The sequence below is a fragment of the Canis lupus genome, chromosome 9, assembly GCF_003254725.2.
Source record: "Canis lupus dingo isolate Sandy chromosome 9, ASM325472v2, whole genome shotgun sequence".
NCBI lineage: Eukaryota > Metazoa > Chordata > Mammalia > Carnivora > Canidae > Canis > Canis lupus.
This window is the reverse complement of record NC_064251.1, coordinates 1627996-1654029: the sequence shown is the minus strand read 5'-3', so window position 1 is coordinate 1654029 and position 26034 is coordinate 1627996. Positions and strand designations below refer to the sequence as shown.

Below are 26034 nucleotides of genomic sequence, written 5' to 3'. Positions count from 1 at the left end.
CTGTCCTGCGCCCCTTTCTCTTCAAGAGAAGCCCCAGTTCGCTGACGTCAGAGAGAATAAAGTCCCTGAGCTCGCCCACCTGCTTCTGAGCTTGCCTCTTCGACGTGCACAGCGTCAGCCTCCTGCCAGCCCGGCTCGGCCCGTAGGCCCCTCCCGAATCCCGCCGGCCCCTCATCCCTGAAGCCTGTGCCTCCCGGAGCTCCTCGTCTGCTTTGGAAGTGGCCACCCTGCTGCCCCCATCAGGGCACTGGGCTCCTAGGAGCGGGATGGCACACTGCCCTCCCCTGCCGTCGTGCCGCCTGCCGCCCGCCTCCCTGACAGGCGGCTGGCCCCTCAGCCCCCAGACCACCGTGGGAGGGAGCCCGGGCGCGCTCTGCCAGCAGGGCAGTGGTGCCCTGGCCAGACCCAAGAACCCAAATTCTTTTGGGAACAAAAGGCACGTGTTGTGGTGTCCCTGTGCGTGTAAAAGTCACGTTCACCCTACACCGCAGTCCGCTAAGCGCACAGTAGTAGCACCGTGTCTGAGAAAACGACCCGTAGACCATACATAACAAGTCTGTCATTGCTGGAAAATGCTACCCATCGCCTGGGCTTTCAGAGGCGTCCTCACAGACCCCAGGTCACGCGAACAAATGTGCTGATAATGAACAACGTGGGGTGTGTGAGAGTCACCAACACATGAGCAGACACTAAGTGCGCCGGCGCCATTGGGACGATGGTGCCCGCGGGCGTGCCGGGCACGGGGTGACCGCAGACCTCCCGTTGGGGAGAAACGCAGCATCTGCGAGTCACGGTAAGACGAGGTGGCTGCACCTGCCTGTTCTGGCCAAACCTCATGCGGTGTTTTTATTGTTGAAGATCCCAGAAGAACACGACCTGGAGAGTCAGATCCGCAAGGAACGAGAGTGGCGATTTCTCCGCAACACACGCGTCCGACAGCAGGCGCGCCAGCTCATCCAGAAGGGTAAGCCGCCCGGGGCCGGTGGGGACAGGGCCTCCGCGGGGGCTGGCGGGGTGCGGGTGGGGTGCGGGCTCCCCTCGAGGAACAGTGGGGTCGTGGGGGGCTGAGGCCAGGGGCGCACCCTGGGCCGCAGGAGCCCCGAGCCCTGGGCCACTCTCTCCAAGGGAAGCCGGCTGGCTGGCGGCCTCTCAGGAGCATGGCTTGTGCATCTCGCCATTTCCGGGGGGAAGGAGCAAGGCACCCCCACCCCCGGCCCTGCACTCTCCCCGGGGACATGGGACAAACACAGGGCCCTGCCTGTGTCCACTGGCCCCTGCGTGTCCCCAGGATCACCACCCTCGTCAACCAGACCTGTGTTTCAGTCACGTTTTACCAAACCTTTTAGCACATTTGCCAGGAGATGCCAATCCGCTCCATCTGCCGGGCCCCAGCCTCCCCCGTGCTGAAGCAGCCACAGAGGGGCTGCCGGCGGGGCACGGGGAGGGATAGGACAAGGTCAGGGACGGGCTCGCCAGGCAGCCCCGCTCCGCCCCCTCCCTCTCTAGGGCACAGGCAGGTGGGAGGCACTTGCATCTTCTGAGGAGCCAGCGCGCCCTCGTCACCGGGCCGACCAGACGGTGGACGGAAGCGGCCCAGAGTCCCGCGCACGGGGAAGTCGTTCTCCCGACTTACGGTTTTGACCTTGCGCCCCTGTCCTCTCAAACTGTGATGATTGCTCTGCTTGCTTTTTCAAGTCGGCGGGGAAAGGCCCAGGCGACAGGCTGTCACCCAGACACGCTTGGCTGGACGGCCACCCTGGCGCACCCTGGGCCCCGAGCACACCGGCAGCCGCTCTGGAGGCCGTCGCGCGCAGCTGCCTCTGTCCGGCGCTCCCCGGAGCCACCCTGGGGCCACGTAGCCTTTAGCGTGTGTAGTCGTTTCTGCTGAAAGCGAGTCGTGGCTGTGTGCGACTCTGTGCCTCGGTGCAGGGGCTGCGGCCCCACGGCGCCCTCGGCGAGGAGACAGCGGAGCCTCCAGGGCCTGATAGGTGCTCCCGGCATTAGGGCATCGGGAGGCCATGGCTCCTCGGGACCCTGGTTCTATGGGGAAGCCCAGTCGCAGGTTTGGCATCTGAGGGCAGAGTGGCCCCCACGGCGATGTCACACCCAGGAAAGGGGGCGAGACTCAAGACACAACCACGTTCTCTAGGCAAAAACAAAGGGCTATGTGTAAAGCAGGCTCCGGTTCTCCTCTCCATCTTCGTGCGACAGACGCCTCGTTGGTAGAACAGTCAGGGGGCTCCTGGACCAGCCGCCGGAGACGTCGGCCAGGGGACTTGGAGAGGGAGAGGTCGTGCGGTGGACCCGGCCACCAGAGCAGGGGACACGGCGCTCGCTCAGCCCCCCGCGCCCCCCTGCAGCCCGCATGCGGCGATCCGAGTGCCTGTGTGGTGATGAGCAAGCGGCCTGGTGCCCGTAGATTAGCGAGGTGACCGGACCGGGAGGTGCCCAGCCTCACCCCAGCGACTGCGGCCACCAGGACCAGTGCTGTCACACGCGTGCATGCACCCTGACTCGGGAGCCGGGGTCCCCGGGTCTCCCAGCGCCCGAGGTCTGGGCCCCTCCGGCCACAACGTGCCCCCACCGTGAACACAGCCGCTGCGGCCCTTTGGCAGCCCTTGCTCAGACTCCGACCTTGTTACCAGGTGGTTTTCAGTGTCAGCTGTTTTCCCACGGCGGGGGCGGAGGACCCACGTCACCGTGAGGCGGGTGCCAGCACCCTCCAGGGGACCCCCACGCGGCCCTGGCCGCTCAGCCATGGATTAGTCGCCAGAAGCGCATCTAACCCTGTCTTGACCTCTTGGCCTCTTTAGCCTCTTTTTATCGTTTCTCTAAAACAAACTCCTCCAAAGCCCCGTGGGGCTTCTTTCCCGGTGCTGGTGGTTGGGGCCCGGTGTGTCAGCCCCCACTCGGCGCCCTGTGTCTGTGGTGATGAGGGACCCCTTCCCGAGAGGCCCACCAGGACCATGGCCGCAGGCGCGGAGTCTCCTTCCTCCAGAAACTGCCGCCCCATCGCCCTTCGAGCTCGCGCGTGCAGCCTTGCGCGTAGTTGATGAGGACCGACTGAAGACTTGCCCCGTGCCCGCCTCCTGCTGGGAGCTCGTGGCGCCCTGTGGTCAGGGAGCCAGGCCCTCGTCCGGCCGCTGCCCTATGTGTCCCTTCTGGCCTCCCGGGTCCCCAGACAGGAGGTGCAGCTTCGGCCTTGGTAGCGCGACAGCGTCCCGGGCCTGTACGCGGCGGCCCATGGTTATGTCTCTCTCTGTGCAGGTATCGCAAAACTGGACGACCAGATATTTCTGAACAGGAACCCCGGCGTCCCCTCCGTGGTCAAGTTCCACCCCTTTACACCATGTGTGGCCGTGGCTGATAAAGACAGCATCTGGTACGCCGAGCGCTTGTGGCGCTTGCATCTCAGCTGGTAACAGGCACCCAGTGGCATGTGCCACAGTCGCCGCGTGGCCGCCTCTCTCTACGAGCCCTCTGGGGGGGTCGCAGCAGCGGGGCTCATGAACACGCGGAGAAACGGACAGGGTGGTGGTGGGAGCTTCTGGCGCCTGCGCACACTGTGGGCTCCTCAGAACTGCACTGTGATGGAGACATGGGCGCCAGGGGTTCAGTCCTGCTACTGCCTGCAAAGAAACCTGACAGTGAGACACCGAGTCTATGACTAGCCTTGCCTTGCCCTGTGTCACGGAGAAGGTCCCCACTCACAAGGGAGGCGGTCGGGGTGTCCTTACCTGTTTCCTATTCCTCTTGCCTTTATTGTGGCAAAATGCACACAAAACTTTGCATCTTCACAGTGTCAGTGCACAGGCGGGGGGCATGGGCGCCCTCACCATCTTGTAAAACTGAAACTCTGTCCCCATTCGTCACTGACCCTGCCGTCCCGCCGTCCTGCCATCTGTCTGCAACACCCAACACGGCCCGTTTGCGCGGCGCTGGGGCCTCTGTATTGGTCTGGGCCCCAGTCATTATTGTGGCCGCCGCCACCCCCCCACCCCGTTGGTGGCTGTGGGCGTGGGCAGACGTGTCTCGCATCTCCGCGCCCAGGAGCGGGACCCCGGGCCTCAGGGCGCCCCCATGCCAGCGCCCGGCAGCCGTGCTCGCAGGCTGTTTGTGTGCACGTGCCGGGGCTCGTGGCTGCCGCGGGTCCGTGTGGCCATCCCAGCAGGGGCCGGGGTGGGAACCGCCCTGTGGCTTCCATGACCGTTCCCCTGACAACAGACCTTCTCTCTCCTCTGAAGTTTCTGGGACTGGGAGAAGGGGGAGAAGCTGGATTACTTCCACAACGGGAACCCCCGGTACACCAGGGTCACCGCCATGGAGTACCTCAACGGCCAGGACTGCTCGCTGCTGCTCACGGCCACGGGTGAGTGCGCTTCACGGGGACCCCACACGGGTGCAGACGCAGCCTTGTTAGACCCTGGTGGTTGCGGCGAAGGGCACTGCTCGTGGTGACGGTCACCACCCCGAGGCAGGAGTTTTCCCGGGGGACACCCAGTGACAGTGCCGGGTGACCCTGACCAGGACAGGCCCGCAGCCTCGGCCCTCATGGCCCCTGAGACGCTCTCGGAGGCGAGGCCTGGGGGGTCCCGGAGCACCGCGGGCGGGGAGGCAGGCCCACCTCGGCTCCCGCGGGTTCCCGCCGCCACCGCGTCCAGCTCCTCCTCGGGCCTGACGCCTGCCTCCCGGAGGGCTGCTGCCCCCACAGGGCCTCACCCGCGTTCTGGGCCCGAAACGTCTCCACCTCGCGCCCCCCCAAAAGCTTCCCAGTGAGCCACCCTGGGGAACAGCCGCCTCCTTTAGCTGTTTAAGGACACATCCCTGCTGTTTGTGGGTGACCAGGAGTCACCGTGGGACCGACTGCACCTCCTTCACGGATAAGAGGCCCAGGGTGGGGCGGGCGGGGATAGGGGAGAGGGCAGGGGGGGCGCACGAGGCTGGGGGGGCAAGGTATACGTCCAGGCTCACTCCCGTCCTGTCCCTGTTCTCCCCTGCCCTGGTCTGCCCCACCCTGTCCCACCCCTCCCCGGCCTATGTTAGGCCTGAGCCTCTGAGTCATGGACGTAGCAAGCTGACTACAGTGAGAACGCTGCCGCCCCGTCCTTCGGGGTGTTTCTGGCCCCGCGGTGAAGGGTCCTGCTGGGGCCTCCCTCCCAGGCGGGGCCTCCACACACCAGGTGGAGGCACCCACAGCAGATCCTTCTGCCTCAGGCCTCAGGGTGCAGGAGTGGAGGAGCGTGGGGCGGCCGTGGGGAGTTGGGGTGGCTCAGCGGAGTCAGAGGGCAGGTGCCCCCAAGCACCCTGAGAGCTATGGGTAGGGAGAGGGTGATTTCCGGGCACAGGGTGCACAGGAGTGGTCGTGGGGGTCCCGTCGGAGGAGCAGCATACGCTCTTGGGTTCCAGTGCAGGGAAGGTTCATGGTCACAGAGTAGGAGCAGGACAAACACGTGGCTGTCGCAGTGACACGACCCAGTGGGTGTCCCCCAACCTTATGCCTCCCCTGCGGGTGAGGCGAGTGGTCATTCCCGGGCAGGAGTCACCTCAGAGGGCCGCATGAGGGGGCCCAGGAGCCCAGGGAGCCCCCAGAGGAAGGCCATGGGGTGCAGCCGCACGCACCTGCCACCCGGGCTGCGAAGAACGCCAGGCCCCGTGCTGGGCGTCCCAGGCTGCGGCCGGAGGTCCCACACGCCCCTGTGGGGTCCCCGCGGCCCAGGAGGGAGTTGAGGGGCCCCAGGGAAGACGGGCCTCCCGGGAACCTGGCCTGAGGCCGGGGGCCTGTCAGCGAGGGGCCGCCCCCTCCCGTCCCCCGCATCCCCCACGTTCACCCTCCATCCTCTCCCCAGATGATGGCGCCATCCGGGTCTGGAAGAACTTCGCAGATTTGGAGAAGAACCCAGAGATGGTGACGGCTTGGCAGGGACTCTCGGACATGCTGCCGACAACCAGAGGTGGGTCCCCGGGAGCAGCCCCTCGCTGCCGCCCCCTCCACCTGCCCCTGGGGGGGCTGCCCGCGGCTCCAGCCCGTGTCCTGTCCTGTCCTGCCCGAGTCTCTGCGCCAGGCTGACTCCCGGGCCCGGACAGCGGGGGTGTCCTGCGCGGGAGCCCTGGCCACTCGCCCAGCCCCCGGCCCACAGAGGCGCCCCCGGCTGCTGCCCCTGGGTGGGCACGGCCGCCGCCCCTCGGCCACTCCGTCAGGGCCCAGGGCAGGAGCTGGACTGGCAGCAGGCTCCTCTCCGCTGATGGCCGCTGTGGTGCCGCCACGTGTGGACAGCCTGTCGGGTCCGGGTTCCAGGGATGCGCGGCCGTGGGGTCGTGGTCTCGCCGTCTCGCCGTAAACTGACGGGAAAGCAGCTCAGCCCTCCTGTCCCTGCGCTGCAGGCCCGGCCTCGCTGCCACGTGGTCCACTCCCCATGCAGCCTCGCCTGTGCCCACGATCCTCACGGCCTGTCGTCTCTGTGGCTCCTTCTCTCCCCTCCGTCCGAGCGCCCATCCCGGGGAGTCGCCGACCCTAGGAGGGCAGCTCCAGCACAGACGGCGTCTGTGGTGGCTTTAAAATGTCGCTGTGTTTTCAAATTATTTTAGTTAAAGGATAGTCATCCATCCTCCCCTCCCCTGAGGCCCCCACACGGCCCTGGACCCCTGCAGGCCCCGGGGTCACACGCTGACGGGGACGATGAAGCTACATACTGTGTCCTTCCACCTCTGTCTCAGTTTCCCGGATTAGAGCAAAGGCTTGTCTCCCCCACAGACCTCACTGCCCCAGCCATGCAGGCAGCTCTGCTGGGGGTTCTGCGTGGGGGCAGGGCCATGATGCCCACACACACAACCCCACCCCGACCCGGGTGCTCACGCAGCCCACAGTACAGGTGGGAACCCTGGAGACGAAGATTTGGGTCGTTCACTTCCTGCTGCTGTCCAGTGGGTGACACACCCCAGGCCCGTGCGCACGGCCGAGACCCCTGTGCAGGCACGGCAGGAGCTGCCCAGGGCCGTCGGGGTCATGGCCAGGCCACAGGATGAGAAAGCAGGGGACCCGCCGACGGTGCAGCGGATCCATTTGCAGCCGCCCGCCTCTCTGCCCCCAAAGATGGGGTGTGTGGTTTCGATACCCCAAGAACAGTCTCACCCGCAACGCTGTTCCCTTTGCTTTGGCCCGGGGCGAGGGAGGCAGGGAGCGTCGTTGCTCGCATGCGTGGGGGGGGGGGGGGGGGTGTCCAGCTGGGAGCAGAGGGAGCAGGGCTGAGGGGGCCGACCTGGGTTCCAGGCGCCCCTGCATCTGTCTTCTCCCCATCAGAGGACCCCACGTGTCACCAGGGTGCGGGGAGCCGCTCCGGGCCCGTCATCCACCGCGGGCCTGACTTGAGCGTGGCTTCCGCTGTGTACATGTGCCTTTCCCGCCAGCCCCTTCCCTCCCGCAGGAGAGGTGGACAGGGAGGGGCGAGGAGCAGCAGGTCTTCATCAGCAGGCGGGTTGAGGGCCCGGGGGGCGCCCTGATTCTCCTGGCTGCTGAGCCAGAGTTGGGTCCCGCCTCGTAGCCAGGCGGCGTCAGCTTAGCGAGAAGGCTATTTCCTTGTTCTTCCCGAGACGCTGGAAGGACAGAGGGGCGGGAGCTGGGGGCTGCTGCTCTACAGGTGGAAACAGGATGGGCCGGGTGCTGTGGGGTCAGGGCCACCCACCTCGGTCCCCACAGTCCCCCCGATGTAACTCCCGTCTCGGGATCTAAGCTCCACAGCCGAGGGTCGGAGGTGGAATGCCAGCCCCTGTGCCAACCGCTGGTCACCTTCTTCCATGAGCTCCTGACTTCCTTCCCCCTGCCCAGCACTGTCTTGGCCTCTGACGTGACGGCCGGCAGAGGCCAGGGCTGCGACCCTAGGGAGACACCTGGAGAGACACGGAGTGAGGACACCAAGAGCCGCTCCCCAGGCCGTTGATTGTCGGCGTCTGGGGCACCCCCTCTCCTGCAGGGCAAGGCGTGCGTGCTCCAGCTGGCCCTCCAAGCTGTCTGCCGTCCGTGCGGGGGATGGTCCAGGCCAGGGGGCCTGGCGGCCATGAGCTCCCCCTGCACAGCCACACACCCGGAGCGGGGCCCCTACAGCCTGGCCGACCACACCCATCTGCTGGGGAACCCACGGACAAGGCTCGTCCTCTGGGAACCTGGGCGTGCAGGGCGAGGAGGGGCATTTGCCCGCAGACCCGGGGAACTTGGTGCCACCACGCAGCTGGAGAGCCGCCGGCTGGAAGCCCCTTGCTCAGCTCTCCGTGGCTGGAATCCACCTGCCAGGGCGCTGTCGCCAGGGTGCTGTCCGGCAGCTTGTTCAGGGAGGTCTGAATCTGCAGTTGTGACTGAGGAGGAGGCAGGGAGTCTCGTGAAATGTGAGCTGTTATCCGTCCCTTAAAGCACCTCTGGCTGACGTGAGTGCGCACACACGCTTGGGCACACGTACACGCCACAGGCATGCACACCGTGCACGTGCTCTGAAGTCGAACCGCAGGTGGGCTCTCCCCTCGGTGCTCCCTGCGGTCACTGCCGGGGCAGCTCCTGCCCCCAGGCCACGCCTGCCACAAGCCCTCTGGCCACCGACCTGCCCGAGCCGACAGCACCGCCTCCGCACTTGGAGGCCTCCCTGCACCGGCCACAGTGGCCGTCGCCGTGGCACTCACGGGCGCTCGGGCACTTGGAAGTTCCAGCGGCACGTTTGGCCGGGTCTCAGGAAATGCAGCACCTTCCGATTTCCCACCTAGACAGAGACTTAATTTTTAGACCAGAAACCCTGGTGACCGGGTTTCCACATCTGTCAGGCCCGTTTGGGGCAAGGCCGGCCCTTTTTGTCTAGACTGCAGAACGCTGTGGCCTCGGCCACCCCGCCTGCGAGCCTCCCCGCTGCTTTTACTGGAGTGTTCTTCTAACCCCTCTGGATTGTTTGACCCTGGTAACTGCTCTGGCTGCCCCACTAAGCCCCACGTGAAACCCACGGTCCCTGTGTCCTCACCCACAAGGCCTCGGTGTCTCTGGCCCACAGTTAGCAGGGACAGGCGTCCTCTCTCTTACCCGGGGCTGCCCCGGCGGGGCTGGGGGAGCTGGGGCCCTCTCCTCCACTCGCACCCTCCGCTCTTCGGGGCCAGCAGGGGTTAGGGCTGTGCCTTTACCTGTCTGCCCCTCCCTTAAAAAAATGATCATCCAGCGGGCTCTCAGGTGTTAGGGGACGAGCCGGGGAGCCGCACGGGCTCTGGGGAGAAATGGAAGGAAAGCCGTCAACGGGAATCTCCCTGGGATCCGAGGCCTCGTGGTGGCACCTCCTGGTCCCACTTATTCTGAAGGTGGGGACTTAGCCCTGCGGGCTTGGGACCTCATCCCTCCCCTCTGCTGTGCTGCCTTCCTGTGGGGCTCCCGCAGCTCGGGATGGCCCGTCCGCACACCACGCTTGGTTAGGGATGGAAGGTGACCCAGACGACACCCGCTGGAGGGAGGTTGTGACCAGCCCAGCCCTGCGGGCAAGACACCAGCAGGGCCAGAGAAGTCCTGCATCAAGACTGGTGGTTCCACCTAAACTTTTGAAAAATAATCCTTTTCAGAATTTAATGCAAAGTTTCTTATAGCACCTGTCTTCATCTGAAAACTCCGCGTATAAGCTTAATAGGTACAGAACACCCACACGCAGCTGCCCGCGGATCCACAGCTGTAGAACTGGGTTAGCAAACATGGAACCTGTAGCCAGCAAAACACATCGTTTTTCTTTCTTAATTTCAGCGCGTGGGCACCTCGCGAAGAGCTGGGGCTCACGGATGCAGGCGGCACACAGGATTCCCGACCTGTGACTCACAGGGTCAGGTTCAGAGCGCGCGGAGCCTCCGCCCTGGCCTGTCCCTTTGCCGGAGCTGGGGGCGTTCTCCGCAGGAGGGCCGATGAGGCCGAGGGGCCGGGGTGCTGCGGACAATCTCATGGACTCACGGGTCAGTGTTTTGTGAAGAAACTACCGCTGTGGTAGCTCCTTCTCCGCAGACAAGCTCCAGGGAGGAAACCCCAACCGAACAGGAGATGGGCTTCTGCTCTTCCAGGAAGAGAAGAGAGGAGGCGCTGGTGGTGACCTACAGGGAGGAAGTCCACCTCGTGCAAGGCCAGCCTTCGGAGTGTCAAACACGCGTCCACTTTGTTCCTTCCGCTCATCCCATCTGGGAAGAACACGAAACCCTTTTATCGTCTTGAACTCATAATAAATCAGCCTCTTGTCCCATCATGTCTGGAAGTCGAGACGCGGGGCTGGCTGGGAAAGGGTCGGTGAGAACGCCAGTGGCCTCCCCCCACGTTTCTGGCCCCGGGGGGACCTGGGCGGCCGGGCGGGAGCAGGAGCACCTCCTGGAAGTGCGGGGTGGGTGTGGTGCACAGCCTGCTTTCATCCGGCAGCCTCGCCGTCTTCGGCAAGGGGCGCCCGCAAACTCAAACACCGCCGAGGGCACGGGCCCCAAGGCTCCCAAACCACATTCCAGCTCCCGCGGAGCTTGTTTTCAACTAAAACCGACAACAGACGCTGCTCTCCTGTGCCCGCCAACGTGCTGCCGTGTCCCGGTGACCTGCACCCCACCTTGAGAGCCCCACAGCCTCCCGCACGTGTCCAGGACCCTCCCCTTGGCTGTCCACGCCCGGGGTGCAGGGCCCCACCTGGCTAGCGCTGTCCAAGTACCCGGGGGGCAGACGGGGCAGCAAGAAGCCCTGGCCATTCGCCGGCCGTCGTGTGCACCTCAGAGGTCAGCTTCGAGGGCGTTTTTTCCAGTTAAAAGAGGAAACAACTGAGTTGTCGAGAAAGTTTATGTTCCCCTGGTGTCCGTCAGAGGCCGGGCAGCCCCACGAGAGAACAGACTTGAATAAGGGTGGGCTTCATCTGAGGCCCCGACTCTCCCTCAGCTCCCTTTTGTTTGCTTTTGTAAAAGTCCCCAAACCAGCCTGAGCTTAGGTCCTCGACTGCAACTGGGATGGTAGAAAGATGCACCCTGCAGGCCCCGGGCCCCGGGGGATGGCCTCTGCGGCTGGTGAGGGCACCTGGCCCCCGTGTAGGAAGCGCCCTGCGCAGGAGACAGGGTCGTAGCCATCCCACCATTACCCTCTCTGGCCCTCCTCTGGGACAGGACTGCCGGCTGCCCGTTTTTCAGTTCGGGAACTGGCATCGAGGAGGGGCAGTGGCTCTCTTGGCAATGGGAGCCCCACGTCAGGGCTGGACGTCCGTGCTGTGGGTCTCACGGTCTCAGGGTCAGAGGGTCAGAGAATGTGGCTTTCACCACCTTGCAGGCACCTGTACCTCCTATCTGGGGTCAGACTGGGCTGCCCAGACGTGGGGCACAGGACTCAGGAAAACCCAGTCTCCCGAGCACCTCGACTGCAACACTAGTTTCAGCCAGAACGTGGTTAGCATCAGAGTCCAGAGTTTAAAAGGAACCAGAGCCCCTGCAATCCCCTGGCTCCGCTCACGAGGGGCTGGGGGCTGTCAGGTGGCCGCGTGGACTCACCTCCCAGAGCCTCTGGGCCAGGGAGATGCCGAGGCCTGGGGTCGGCACCCAGGTGACCACGCCTGAGAGGTCCTCAAAGAGGCCATCAAGTCAGAACAAGAGCATCGGGGCCCTGACCCGGGCGAGCTCCCTCTGGCTCCGCAGCGCCCCTCGTCGGATCATCGTGAAGGCGATGCCTCAGGAAGCGGCTGCCTCCAGAACAAAACACCCCCGCGCAGGGCAGCTGTAGCGTTCGCCTCACGTCCTTGGGTCACCCACCCCACCCCGTACCCTCTCTGCTCGTCCCCGTGACCCCAGATGCTGGCACTGAGACATTGGCGCCGTGTTCCAGATGCCATCTGGCCCACACGCTCATCAACTACACCACGAAGGGCCCGGCGGGGCTGACACGGAGCACCAGGCGGACGGCCAAGGACGTCTGAACACACGGCAGCGGGCTCTCTGCCGCGGCGGCCGCCCTGCGGGTCACGATTCGGGGGCCTAGGAGGTCTGGCTGTGCAGGACGGTGCACTGTCCCCGCCAGGACAGAAACCTCGTCGCCAGCCTCTCCGAGCTCTGCCCGCCTTCAGGGGGGTGCAGAGGCGGCCCCGCAGCGACCCAGTGGTCCCCTCACGGCAGTCCCCCCCAGGGCCACGGCCTGTGCTCTGACCTCAGTGCTTTCAGACTTGTGAACTCGCTTATTCTTTAAGATAACCTTAGGAGTCTACATAAAGCAAATGACTTTTAGTTTTAACAAATTTTACAAAGATTGCTTCTCGAAGCTGGAGCCATTGCAGGAAACCGAGGCCCCACGTTGACCCGGGGGCCAGTTCTGGTTACTCTCAGGCACGGCCCCGTGCAGACCGCACCCCCGGGAGGGCCAGTCCACGGCCCTGCGTGGGCCTTGCCTCTTCCCACCGCCCCTGTTGCCATAGGTCACCTCCTCCACGGGCTCCTACGGGTGCCTCCCTCCACGTCACAGTGAATCCAGCCGGAGGAAGTCATTGTCCTCAAAGCGAGGAAGGCTGTGGACGAATGTGCGTGGCCCCCAAAGCTCACTTCTTGAAGCCTGATCCCCAGTGATTGGGGTTTGACAGAGTCATGGTGGTGGGGCCCACGATACGGACAGCGCCCGGATTTTCTCCTCGCTGCGTGAGGACATGGCAGGAAGGCTGCTGTCAGCGAGCCAGAGCCGACCCTCCAGCACCCTGACCTCAGACTTCCAGCCTCCACGTGGGAGAAGTCAGGGTCTCGTTCAAGCCGCCTGGTTCTCATGGGCTGAGCTCTCACGTCGTGGCTCCAGGGCCCGCCAGCCCCTGAGGAGCAGGGTGAGGGCAGAACCCATCCCAGGCCTGCCCAGGGGCCTGGTCACGTGGCCCACAGTGGGATGACAGATCCAAGTCCTAGAACGGCCTCGGCACCACCAGGAGTGCACGTGATCCCTACCAACATCACCAGGGGAAGATGGGCCCGTCGGCGGGCAGTGGTCCCTCCCTGAAGGTGGCTCCTTCCCGATGGAGGTCCCTCCTGAGGCTGGTCCCCGGGCCAACTGCCCATCGCTGGCAATAAGGGCACGTGACTGAGGTCCTGCGTCAGTGTGGCCACGTCCCTCCTTTGTGGGGACAGTGGCAGCCAGGGGCTCCCGTGCCAGGGGGCTCAGCAGTCCCAGAAAGGGAGTGGGCACCGCTCTGCCCCGGGTCAGCCAGCAGAGCCGCTGCTCGGAGAAGCCGTCGCGTGGCCTCTCCCCCGAAGGGCTGCGTCCACACCGTGTACTTTGCTGGGCCTGCGGGTTGGTGTGCCCCAGGGGCCTGCAGAGGGCTGCTGTGGGGGCGTGTGTTTGTCTAGTGGACACAGGGCGGCACAACTACGCGCCCCTCCCCCCACCCACCGTGGGACCAACTCATGGCTGTCCAGCTTCGTCATTCTCAGGTCACACCTGGGTCTCAGGGGCCTCGAAAAAGCGTCCTCAGGAGCCGTGTCTGTTCCCCATCATAGAAGGTCCACCCCCCACTGTACGGGGTTGTGCGCTGCCCCACGACGCACGGCCATCCATCCTTCGTCATGTGCACTGGCTTCGCTGTATGAGGCCGTCCAGTCCCCGCGACGTGAGGGGCAGAAGGCTCACAGGTGGAGGGACTGGTTCCTGGGACACTGGCTGGGACAGGCCACCTGGGTGACCCCACGGGTGCTGGCCCAGGGTCGCAGCCCGTTCTGAGGGATGCATTTGGGGTTTGACTCCAGAAGGGCCCATGACTGACAGTGGCCAAGGGGCCGGGGTCGGAAGTCACGCTCTCCATCCTCAATGGTACCAAATATATCAAATCCAGTAAAAATGGGGTTTGAAGCAGCGGGGCTGCAGTCTCCCTCCCCCTCGGGACGGGCGCCCTCAGTATCCTGCCCCCTCCCCAGGCCAGGGAGCTTCCTACAGGGTCGCCCCCACATGGTAAACACCCCCGCCTCGCCCGCCGCCCCCCGCTGCTAGCTGTGCCTGGAGCCTCAGCACGTCCCCCAGGCCTGGGGTATCGTCCTGGCACAGATTGGCCAGAGGGACTGCCCCGGGGACCCTGCCTCTGCACCTGGACACGTGACCTTTGCTCAAGAAGAACAAACACCCCAGCCGGATGGAGGCCTCTTGCTCGTCTTTTCTTTTTTTTGAGATTATCTTTGAGGTAAAACTGATATAACATAAAATTAACCGTTCCGAAGTGTTCAGTGGCATTTTGTGCAGTTGTAATGTGCACCCCCTCATCTAGTTCCAGAACATTCTCAACGCCAGAAGGAAACCCCGTGCCCACTAGTTCAGTCTCCCCACAGGTCCTTTCGCAGTGACACTCGGAAGACTTCGCCGCCGAGCTGAGCTGCCCGTGGGTCCAAGGTCTGGGCCCGGCTCCCACCCTGCTTGCGGGGGACCCGGCAGAGAGGCTGGGGCTCCGAAGGGAGATTGGGACCTGGAGGGAGGGGGAGGAGGAGTTCCAGGGTCCAGGCTGATGCCCTGGAGAGCCGGGTGCCCGAGGCCGTGGGGGGCGCAGGGGGTGCGGCGCAGAGCAGCAGCCAGGAGGCCTTGCGTGTCACCCAAGGAACACGTGCGAGGTTAGCACGTAAGTGACAGAACGGGGAGAGATGCTGTCCCCACGCAGCTCCGGGCGCACGTCTGGCCGGGAGAGTGACACAGACGCCAGCCAGCGCGGGGTCCGGGAGCCCCTGTGCCGTCCTGACGCGGCTGCGCCCAGGGGGACCCGCGCCCCCGGTGCCTCCTTCCAGTTGCCGCTGCAGCCACGGTTTGCAGAATCGGGGAAGAGCTAAATAAACGGTCCGGGGGGTAACCAGACCCCTACCTGCTGCCTGTAAGGGGAATGCAGGTTCCCGGGAAGTATACCCCATTTGGAGTTGGTGGTGTTGGCGAGGCCACCCTCCTGTGGAGACGGGTGCGCCTGGGGGGCCCGCGGCCGGCTAAGGAGGGTGCCCTCGGCCCGGGGACGGCTCAGCCAGGATCGGAGTCGGCAAGTGAGACTTTCACTCGTCTAAAATCTTACTTTTCAAGAGAGCAAAAAGGGGGAAACGCCAGCCACCGTCAGAGCTGGGTGGGGGGTACGGGATCCCCCCGGGTATTCAAGACAGACCCTTGTTTTAAGTAGAGTCCCTCTCGTGAGCTTGTAATGCCACGTCTGGGAGCGCCGCAGCCCCCGCTTTCCCATGCGGCCCCAGCGTGGGCCTCTCGCCCGGCGTCGTCTGCCCGGCCCCCGCAGAGCCCCAAGAAGCCACATCCCTGAGCCCCGACATGGCCAAGAGAAGCATCTCCACGGCCACCCTGAGGTGGCGGGGCTGCCCGCTGTGCCCAGCATTCTGGAAGACGGGCGTTTTGAACAAGGGGTCCTAGGACCGCGCTGTCCTGCCGACAGGTGCCCGGGCAGCCCAGGGATCTGCATGGACCCCAGATTGCTGCCCCGGCCCAGATCCGTGCCCTGGACTTCCTGTGGGGTTGGGGACGCAGCCACGGGCGTGGGTGTTGTGGCGCTCCGTGGTGCAGAGGGGCTGGGCCAGGCTCCTGCCGTGACACCGGGGCGGTCTGTGTCCCCCCAGGAGCTGGGATGGTGGTGGACTGGGAGCAGGAGACCGGCCTCCTCATGAGCTCGGGGGACGTGCGGATCGTCCGGATCTGGGACACGGACCGTGAGATGAAGGTGCAGGTAAGCCCAGCCCCCGCCCGGCCCCCAGCTCCGCTCCCCCCACAGGCCGTCCTCCCAGAGAAGCAGGAGTCGGGGAGGGAGAGGCCTCCACCCCGTCGGAAGCTAATTAGCTCCTGATCCGCCCTCCTCGTGACACCCTGACCCTCCGTCGCCGCATGATTAAGCCTCTGCTAATCCTCATTATTTCCCAATATTATTTTATCTGTGCAAATGAGGGAATATCAGAAAGCCGCAGGGTGAAAACATTTTAAATTGGAATGGTGAATTATTTCCCTGCATGCTTGCTTCGTAAAGAGTCTTTTACTTCCAATTTTAATCAACAGAGCGAGGATGGGACTGGTCTTGACTGAGACAACCTGGGAGGGGCCGTAGGGAGTAGGGCGCAGACAGCTGGGGACCACCGAGGCTCTGGGAGGCGGTGCTGGCTATGGCGTGAGGCCTGGGAGCTCCGTCCTCCTGGCCTCCCACCGGCCCTGAGCCTCCCGCCAAGCCCTCAGTGACACCGGCGCCCAGAGGAGGAGAGAGGGCTCCGGGTCCATCTGGAAGGGCTGGGGACGGAGCCGCTGTGAGGCCAGGGCACGCTCTTCCAAGCCACCGCCACCGCTCCACGGGTTCCACTGCCAGGGTGGCCGCCCAGGTGGAGGTGACCTCCGTCTGCCCTGCGCTCAGGGCCTCAATGCCACGGTGCCCTTCCCGGGGCCCCTGCAGCCCTCCCGTGCAGCAGGGACTCGCCGGTGCTCACAGCCCGTTCTTGGGACTTGGGACGTGTCTCCAGCTCAGCTGCCTGGGTCCCACCCCTCCCGCCTGCAGGTCCCCTGAGCAGGCCACAGGCCGGGTATCCCAGGGGTGTGGCTGCGGCCCCTCATCCTGGTGCCTTTTAAGCAGATTGGATCCATGCACGTGGGATCCCTTCCCCGTGGGCCCGACAGCAGCAGAAGCCCTGACAATGGGAAGGCACTTGCCCTCCTGTGGCCCCTTTTGTCCCCTGCTCTTTCCTCCCAAGCATTCATCACCCCTGCCCTCCTTGGTCTTTACACCTGCCCGGAGGAGAGGCGAACTCCCTGGCCCCTTTCCTGAACTAACTAGGAGGATCCCTCCCCACCAAGTTGTGCTGCGTCTTCCCTTTTAGGGAAGAGAGACATTGGAAAGTAGTTGGCACCAAAGCCAGTTTCCAGAGTTGTGTGCTGGCTGTGGCCCTGGGGACTGGGGACCGGCTCACAGGCTCCCTGTGCCTTCAATGGCTTCCCCAGTAGAGAAGGCAGGGCCCCATGTCAGGGGTGGTGGCACGCCCGGCCGCCGTGGGTGGGCCTCACTGCCGTCCCTGTGCCCCAGGACATCCCCACAGGCGCCGACAGCTGCGTGACCAGCCTGTCCTGTGACTCCCACCGCTCCCTCATCGTGGCCGGCCTCGGCGATGGCTCCATCCGTGTCTACGACCGAAGGATGGCGCTCAGTGAATGGTAACCCTCCCCCGAGCACCAGCACCAACCAGGTGGTCATGTTCCTGCCAGGTTCCCGGGCCCAGACAGAGTGAGCCTCCCAGAGCCCACTGGGCACCCCCCACTGAGGCCACATTCCCACGACGCACGGAGCGGGGCCAGCAGGGCTGGGGACCCTCCCTGAGCTCAGTGGACAGCCAAGGAGATGGTGTCAGGGAGCACCTGTGTGGGCATCATGCAGCGCGGAGCCCTGCGCACGGTCAGGGCGGTTCCCGGCACTGGGGGCCAGTGCTGTCCCCTGTGGGCAGTGAGGAGCTGAGGTCCCCATGGTGGTCCCGAGCCCGAGCCCCACTGCACGGCCTCCAGGGGCACCTGAGGTGCTCATTAACACCTACTCCATCCCAGAACATCCAGCCTGGCCTTCGGGGTGCAGGGTGGCAAGTGGGCAGCTGCGTGGGATGAGCCACGGGGCAGGCTGTTGGCTGCAGAGGCCCTGGTGCCGGGACAAGCCGGCCAGGTCAGGGCTGGTCTGCAGGTGCAGCCCCGAGGCTGGAGCGGTGCCGGGTGGGCCCGCACGCACCCTGCAGGTTCTCCCTAGAAGGGTCCCCGCGGGGGAGTGGGGCTTCTCTCCGGGCTGCTGGAAATACCCCCCGCGGCCGCGAGCACACGGAAACCCACTGCCCCTGCGCTTTTAAAGTGTGGATTTATGGTACATGAGTTTTATCTCCATCAGACTGTCAGTTTAAAAAGCTACCCCGAGCAGGCAGTAAAGTCACAAATTGACCCGAAAAGAGCCAAGGATGATGGAGTGGCTCCGAGGGTGCAGCTGGGGACCCCCAGAGGCCACGCCTCCTCCTGATGCTGAGGGCAGTGACGCTGGGCACCTGTGCACCCCAGCTGTGACCTGGGGCTCGCTGTTGGAGGGCGGGGGGCTCTAGGGCAGCAGCGCTGTGCTCCCAGGGGCCTGCTGGCGTCCGGGCATCACGTGAATGGTGGGCGCAGGAGACCCTGACCCCTGTAAAGGAACAGCGGGTTTCCCTGGCTCAAGAGAAGTCACACCCTCGGCAAGCCTGGCCCCTCCCCCCCCCCCCCCCCCCCCCCCCCCCCGCCTCCCCTTCCCCTCCCCTGGGCAGCCCCCCAGGCTTTGACCCTGCCTCCTCCCCTCCAGCCGCGTCATGACGTACCGGGAGCACACGGCCTGGGTGGTGAAGGCCTACCTCCAGAAGCACCCCGAGGGCCACATCATGAGCGTGAGGTAACGAGCACGAAATATTTATGAGACGTTTTGCTGTAAAAACAGTATTTTCTCCTCCATTTAAAATATGTCCCTGGTATTTAAACAGCTGGGAAAGGGTGGCATTTCCGGGCAGTAATCAACCTCCGCTCTGGGACCGGCCGGAAAGCTCAGGGCCGGTGGGAGGGCAGGGACACACTGGGCCTCCAGCTGCAGAGCCGTGCCCGCTGGCGACGGGAGGCTTGCTCCGTGGGGGCTGGCGGGGTGTGCCCGGGAGCCGGTGGGCCTCTTCCGGCCCTTTGCTGCGGGATCTCTGCGTGGAGTAGCCGTCTGCCCGTAAATTCATTTCTGCTGCCCGGTAAATCCCGTGCTGAGAGCAGCGAATATTTATTTGCCCGTTAAAGGGACAGCAAAATGTGATTTACTGTCACAGAGCCACCATTGCTCCAAGAGGTGCTCTCGGCCTTGTTCGGAGTATTAAAGCAGAACATAGCTCTCGGCACGACACCCGCCGGAGCCCGAGGGCGGGAAGGAGGGGCTCCAGGGGCCACGTGCCGCCCCGCGGCCTCCCCGCCTCCCTGCCCCCCCTCCCATCCCTTAACTGCATCCCTGGCTGCACGAAATCTAATCTCCGGGACTGGAAATGAAACCCATAACTCACACACACACACACACACACACACACACCCCCCGTGTCTTTGCTTACGCTGCTCCGCGCCTGGGCCGCAGGGCCTGGTCGGGCTCTGGTGGGGAGTCTGGGGCTCGGGGCCGGTGGGGCGGGCTCATGCTCGGCCTCAGGGGCCAGCCGGCCTTGGCCTTGAGCAGTGCGTGTGCACACGGGCCCCGACGGTGACCCTTTCCCGGCAGTGTCAACGGGGACGTGCGTTTCTTCGACCCTCGGATGCCAGAGTCTGTGAACGTCCTTCAGATCGTGAAGGGGCTCACGGCCCTCGACATCCACCCCCAGGCAAACCTGATCGCCTGGTAGGTACCAACCCTGAGGGAAAATGAGAGGCCTCTCCTGGCCCGACCCTCTCAGAGCACCACAGTCAGCCAGAGCACCACAGTCAGCCTCGGGCCTCCATGTAAACAGCCGGCGCCGTCCCCCATGCCTGGGAAGCAGTGCTCTTTGGAGCCACATTATTGTGGGGACCCTCGTGCCTGGGTGATGGGCGGCCAGGGCAGCCCGGTGTCTGGGACGGTGCCGTGTGGGGGGAGGGGCCACCGCCCAGCTTCTCTGCCCTGCCCTGCTTCCGCCCCGGCGGGAGGCTAACCCCGGACCTCCTTGTGCGCAGCGGCTCCATGAATCAGTTCACGGCCATCTACAGCGGGAACGGGGAGCTCATCAACCACATCAAGTACTACGACGGGTTCATGGGCCAGCGCGTCGGGGCCATCAGCTGCCTGGCCTTCCACCCGCACTGGGTCTGTGTTCCCACACCCGGGGCTCGGGGCACTCGGGGCGGGGGGACAGGGGACAGAGGGGGCATGCGGGCAGGTGGGACTGCAGCCGGGCCCGCCCCACACCACCTTGTCCCATGTCCAAGAAGGTTGAGAAACAGGATCTTGTCAGGGCATAGGGTCTCCAGGGGTCACGGCCCCCAAACTGCCTCTAAAAGCAGCACCACATTCCTGCATCAGGCAGGGCGTCGTGGGCTGCACAGACATGAGGCAGCCCACTCTTCGTCACCTTTGGGCCTGCACTGATGCCGCCCCTGCAGAAGCCTCGCAGTGAGGAGGGTGCTGGGCATCCTCACCCAGCCCGTGGGCCCCGGGGAGGAGCAGCCCAGATCTGTGCTCATCCCTTACGGCCGCTCCACGAGTCTGTGGGCTCCGCCAGAGGCCCCCAGGCAGTGTGGGGCTCTCAGCCTGGACGCACGGCGCTGGGTTCGCAGAACCATCCCCACAGGGAGCCGTGAGGGCCCCGCATCCCTGTGGCAGGCTGTGGGGCCTCTGCCGAGAGCCGCAGCGGGGTGGGGATGAGGAAGCTGCACCGCGCCCTCCCGCCCGCCCGCCTGCCCGCTCACCTGCCCTGCTCTCCTCGCAGCCTCACCTGGCCGTGGGCAGCAACGACTACTACATCTCCGTGTACTCCGTGGAGAAGCGTGCCAGATAGCAGGCGCCCCCCCACCCCCCCACCAGGCCTCCGTGTACATACTGGATCCACCGCACCACCCTGAACACTGGTCCTGACCTGCTGCCAGGGGCTCCCGGAGGCCCCTCGCTGTCTGTCTGTCCGTCCGTCTGTGGTCACTGTCATGCCCAGGAGCCCAGGGAAGGGGCCTCTGGTGGAGTCCTGCTGTGTGACAGCCCAAGGACCGTCGCAGACATCCCAGCACCCTTCCCGTCCTGTTTTGCTTCTGAGATTTTTAAAGGGGGAAACGCACTGGTTCTGTTTTGCGAGGACCCAGCATTGACTCCAGGAAAGCTCCGAGACGGAAGCCGGCTCCCCGGGGCTCAGCCACCCCGGCGGATGGGGGAGCTCTGGGGCTCATCGCGGGTCTCTGGGCCGGGCATCCCCCTGGCTGCAAGCCACACGCTCCGGGGGGGCATTTCCAAGCAGGCTGGGAGGGGGCATATTCAAGAGAGCCGTACATGTGGAAGGAGAGAGCCCGAGCCTCCCGCCAACCCCCAGTCCTCGCCCACTGGGGGCCTTCACGGCCAGACGGTGTGAGGCTGGGCACCGCTCCTCCGCCACGCAGCCCACCCCCTGGCACGGGCCCCTCTCACCACAGACCCGCTAGCAGGAGGGGCCTGTGGCTTTGGACAGGTGAGGCAGGTCCTTGGTGATCCGGCCACCACTGGGCCACGGGGCCTGTTTGTCTCTAGTGCTGCCCCTGGGCAGGTGCAGTGACAGCCACCTGGGCCTGTGGCCTCCCACACGGGTGTACACGTGTGCGCAGGGCCCACGGTCTCCACACCCGAGCCCGCACATGCGTGTCCACGTGTGGCCCCGTGGCCTCCCTGCCGGCACGTGCATCACACACGTGATGCCCCCCAGCAGGGGGCGGCTGGGGACCCAGGGGCGTCTGTGGTAAACAGTGGCCCGTGTTTGCCGCCACTCGCTGGTGCAGCAGAAGTGTGTATCTTGCAATGAGTAACGCAGAAGTCTCGTGGTGGTCGCTTCAGGGTGTGCCCGGGCGTCTGCACGTCTGCACACATGGGTGTGCGCGTGTCCTCACAGCCCGTGCAGACCTCAGGGCCATGGGGACCGTTTCCCCACGAAGGACAGCCGCGGTGTGCTGACCGATGACAGCGCTTGTAAAACAAAACCCCAATGATGAGATTCTGAAAAGCATTTTTCCATTTTCCTTGGGAATCACGGTTACCGTGGAAGAGTGAGCTGGCTTAACCACCCCGCCCCCAGCGGCCTCGCCGGAAGGAGGGCCCCTGCCCGGGACGACCCCCTGCAGCGGGCCCGGGGCGGGCGGGGCGCGGGCCGGTCTAACCGGGGCCCACGCGAAAATCCAATCATGGAGTTAACCGGGGCTCCACAGAGCACGCCCTGAAGGTTCGTTTATCTCTATTTATTTTACCAAATGAGAATTGCGGAGTGAAAGCGCGAGCGATCGGCAACTGTTCATGACAATAAACAAGTGCAGAGGTGACCGGCTGCGGCCTGGTGGCTCGGCCCGGGGGCGGGGGCGGGGGCGGGGCCTTCTGTGGGAGGGGCATGGAGGGCTGGCGCCGCGGGGGTGGGGGAGACCTGGGTGTGCCCCGGTCGCCCGAGGCCTGCTTGACCTCCACTCCAGCAGGGCGGGGCGCACCCCAGGTCCGGGGGCGGGCGCAGGGGCACAGGGGTGCAGTGCGGGGAGGCTCCAGCGCCCTCGTGTCGCCCCGCGGCCAGCACAGACCAGGGGCCACCTGAGTCCCAGGACGCAAGGTCCCCATCCCTGCCGCGCGGGCTTCCCGGAGGAAGCGCTGGTTGGCTCCCGGGGTGAGGGGTTCTGGGGGGATCGTGTGCGTCCTTGTTCTGGAAGGAGGCTCGGGACAGGGTCCCCAGGGCAGCCGGCAGGTGGGCTGCAGCAAGAGGCAGGCAGGTAAGAAAGGGGCCAGGTCACGGGAGCAGCACCATGGGTCCCCAGATCGATGACACCCCCGTGCAGCGGGACCCCCAAACCGTACCCGGTCTGGAGACGCCAGGCAAGGCCGCTGCAGCAGGATCCCAGGGGACACTCCATTTCCCCCTTTCCCAGCTTCCAGGAGCTGCCGGCGTCCAGGCTCCGGGCCCGTGTCCCGTGTCCCCGTGGCTCTGACGCTGACCCTCCGCCTCCTCTTCCACTGTGAAGGCCCAGGGGTGTGGGGGCGGGGGGACAGTCTCCAACACCCCGAAGCCCAGTGCCCTGGAGGCACGGCTGGAGCAGGACTCGGACATCCTTAGGGGCTTTAATCCGCCCACTGCTCCCTCTGTCTACAAGGCAGGGGCCCCTCTGGCCAGAGGAGGGGGCGGCGGCGGGAATGGGAAGGAAAGCGTCTATGCTGCCACGGTGGGGAGAAGGGGTCGGGAGGGGCAGAGGCTGCACCTGCTGTGCTGGGGGGCGTCGCCATGGAAACCCGGGGCCTGAGCACTGCAGCTCCGGCTCCCCGCGGTGACGTCCGTGTTGTGCAGGAAGGACACCCAGCCCCCCCCCACCCCCCCCCCCCGCGCCCGTGCTTCCCCACAGAAAGTATCTTCCTACCAACAGACGAAAAGTAATATTTTCCGGCTCCAAGACTTGCATGCAAAGCCGGTGCTCACGGACACGCTCCCACAGGCAGAGGTGGCCACCGGGGGCGCCAGGGGCCCTGCAGTCGACTCGCCCCCAGCCCCAGTCCGGCGGCAGGGCAGGGAGGGCTGCGGCCTCCGGGTGGGCGTCAGGTGGGGTCGTCCTGCGGGGCCCCCTGGGGAGGCCCCATCCTGCTGGGGGCCTCCGAGGAGCGTCCCCTGGGCTGTCCTCACCGGGTGCTGACTGCGCCCGTCAGCACACCCAGGTGCAGAGGCCCCCGCCGGGTGCCCAGGCCGCCGCCACCTGTCCCCGCGGGCACACAGGCGCGCCCGGTGATGCCAGTGTCGGGCCCTGCACGGAGAGTGGGGAGAGGGCCCTGGGGATTCATCCGAGACCAGCCCGGGGGCAGCCCGGCCACCCACGGTGCCCAGAGAGCAGGGGTCAGCGCTCAGCCCCCATGGCCTCGTCCTTGTCAAGGTTTCCACCAGGGGCTTGACCTCAGGGCTTTGCTAGGACCTGGGCCACCCGCTCCTCCTCCTGGGGGGGACCCCTCCGGGTGGCCCGGCCACGGACAGGCTCTAAGCCGCCGAGCGGTCAGCTCCTTGGCTGACGGGTTGTGGGCCGTGGGGCAGCAGCATCCCCGCTTGTCAGCAGCAGGACGAGGAAAGGCCCTTTGGCTCCACTGGGTGCGGCGCGGCGACATGGGCCAAGGGCAGCCCCCGCGCCCCCCGCCCACCCAGCGCATCCTGGGGTGCAGCCGTCCCGAGCCCCCCGCCGCCCGCGGCAGCCTCCCCACGGCGCCCTGCGCACCCGGGACCCTCCGGTCAAACCCCCGGGCGCCTTCCCGCAGAACTGGGGGGACCGCCCCTCCGACGCACGGGGACGACGTGCGAGGGGCCGCGAGGTCGCCAGGCATAATGAGAAGGCAGACCTTGGGGGGCTCGAATCTCCCTGTTTCACAACTTCCTACGAAGCTACGATGATCCAAATGGTGCTGCTGGCGCGAGGCTGGGCTGCCTGGCAGGGGAGGGGGGCCCAGAGCGCCCCCCACCCCGAGCTGAGCGCCAAGGCCTCCAGCACTCGCCTTGCACCGAGGCAGACGCCCCCCCCCCCATCGGGCTAAAGGCGGGGGACAGCTGGGCGTGCAAGCCCCAGAAGCCGAGTGCAGGGGCCCTCTCAGCTCCCACCGCCCGCGAGAACCAACTTTGGGGTCGGGGCACAAACACAAGAACTGAACCCGCCAGGCTCGTGGGGAAGACACACGGGGAGTCGTCAGGCCCGGGGGTTTGCAGGGGCACCGGAGACACCTGCAGCGGAAGAGGAGGCGGTCAGACTTGACTGAGTGACACGGTTTGTGCATCAAATACATTTTCCAAGATGCAGGGAAGACAAGCTACGGACGACGGTTCTGCAGAAAGTGTGCAAACCGTGCGCCGGGAAGGCTTGACTGCCGAGAACACAGCCCTCTCACGGCTCAGCGGACATTAGCGAGAGGCTCGGCGTCATTAGTGTCTAGGAAAGCGCAAACAGGTGCCACCCCACGCCCGCTGGGGCCCGGAACCCACACAGGCCACCGCCAGGGCGGCAGGACCGCAGGGAGCAGAGCAGCGCGCTCGGCTCGAAACCTCGGGGAGCACAGGACGTGGGAGCCCCGGGCCCAGAGGGGGACAGATGCCCCGCGGGGCCCAGGCTCCACCGTTCTCAGCAGCGCTCCTCGCCACAGCCGGGACGCAGTCCCCAGGCACCCGGTACACAGGCCGAGGTCTGACCGCACGAAGCCAGTGGCAAACCTGCCACGGGCTGGGCTGGCCGGGGGAGGGGACAGGCGCGCGGCCACGTGCTGTCCTTTTACGAAATATCCGGGCTGGGGATCCCTGGGTGGCACAGCGGTTTGGCGCCTGCCTTTGGCCCAGGGCGCGATCCTGGAGACCCGGGATCGAGTCCCACGTCGGGCTCCCGGTGCATGGAGCCTGCTTCTCCCTCTGCCTGTGTCTCTGCCTCTCTCTCTCTGTGACTATCACAAATAAATAAAAATTTAAAAAATAAATAAATACAATCTTAAAAAAAGAGAAATATCCGGGCTCCCGGCCCCGCAGAACCCGTGTCAAGACCAGTGGTTCCCGGGGCCAGGCAGGGGTGACGAGAATGTTCTGGAGCTGCGGGACGTCGCGGTGGCGCAACATCGCAAAGGCACCACATGCCCTGAATCGTCCACTTTAAAATGGTGAATTTAGGGATCCCTGGGTGGCGCAGCGGTTTGGCGCCTGCCTTTGGCCCAGGGCGCGATCCTGGAGACCCGGGATCGAATCCCACGTCGGGCTCCCGGTGCATGGAGCCTGCTTCTCTCTCTCTCTCTCTCTCTCTCTCTCTCTCTGTGACTATCATAAATAAATAAAAATTTAAATAAATAAATAAATAAATAAATAAATAAAATAAAATAAAATGGTGAATTTATGTGACGTGGATTCCACCTAAAGAAACACAAAACCCCAAGACAGAGGCGCGAGCTCACGCTGGGGCATGGCTTCGGCGGGTCTGGGTCTGGGTCTGGGTCTGGATCTGGCCCCGCAGGCGGAGAGGGGGCTCTCCTAAGTCTGTGCCAGTGGGGGGGGGGCATGAGGCCGCGGGGACACCAGGCCACCTGCACCCTGCGCCTCGCTCGCCAGGACGCCCGGGGGGTTCCCGGCCCCAGCCCTGCCCCCGGGGAGCCTCTGAGCCACCTGAGCGAATCCAGGTGAGCGCGGCCCTGCCCCGGGGCCAGAGCTCCCGCCGCCCCACGGTGCCCGGCCCCCACCAGGGCACCCTGACCCGGTCTTCAGCACCCCCCCCCCCAGGCGCAGACCCGGGCAGCACCCAGAGCAGGGCCTGCACGTGGCAGGCACCCAGTGCGGGTGGACAGGCGGGCGGCCGCGGCGCGGGATCGGGCGCGGACAGGACGCCGAGGGCATCGCCCAGCTGCCCACCCCGGGCAGGGACCCGGCCAGGGA

The 26034-nt window shown here is 65.3% G+C and overlaps 2 protein-coding genes across 5 annotated transcripts in view; one reads left to right on the top strand and one right to left on the bottom strand.

The window, feature by feature from the left end:
* RPTOR (regulatory associated protein of MTOR complex 1) overlaps positions 1 to 21949 on the top strand; it is a 333192-nt gene extending 311243 nt beyond the window's left edge. For 3 of the 4 annotated variants that reach the window (XM_025468265.3, XM_025468264.3, XM_025468263.3), the window contains 10 exons: positions 859 to 964; positions 3268 to 3382; positions 4245 to 4369; positions 5847 to 5951; positions 15562 to 15668; positions 17001 to 17128; positions 18276 to 18362; positions 19209 to 19325; positions 19637 to 19766; positions 20389 to 21949. In XM_025468265.3, coding sequence (XP_025324050.1) covers positions 859 to 964; positions 3268 to 3382; positions 4245 to 4369; positions 5847 to 5951; positions 15562 to 15668; positions 17001 to 17128; positions 18276 to 18362; positions 19209 to 19325; positions 19637 to 19766; positions 20389 to 20457 — 1089 coding nt within the window. In that variant the 3' untranslated portion in view covers positions 20458 to 21949. Of the gene's footprint in view, positions 1 to 858; positions 965 to 3267; positions 3383 to 4244; positions 4370 to 5846; positions 5952 to 9751; positions 10239 to 15561; positions 15669 to 17000; positions 17129 to 18275; positions 18363 to 19208; positions 19326 to 19636; positions 19767 to 20388 lie in introns of those variants that run through there. The other variant, XM_025468266.3, reaches the window with a different exon arrangement.
* Positions 21853 to 25823, bottom strand: LOC118355638 (basic proline-rich protein-like). Its single transcript, XM_035720359.2, has 2 exons — positions 22467 to 25823; positions 21853 to 22361 (listed from the first exon to the last, which is right to left on the bottom strand). The coding sequence occupies exons 1-2, from the start codon at positions 23060 to 23062 to the stop codon at positions 21869 to 21871; spliced, it is 1089 nt and encodes a 362-aa protein (XP_035576252.2). The 5' UTR covers positions 23063 to 25823; the 3' UTR covers positions 21853 to 21868.
* Positions 25824 to 26034: the final 211 nt, after the last annotated feature.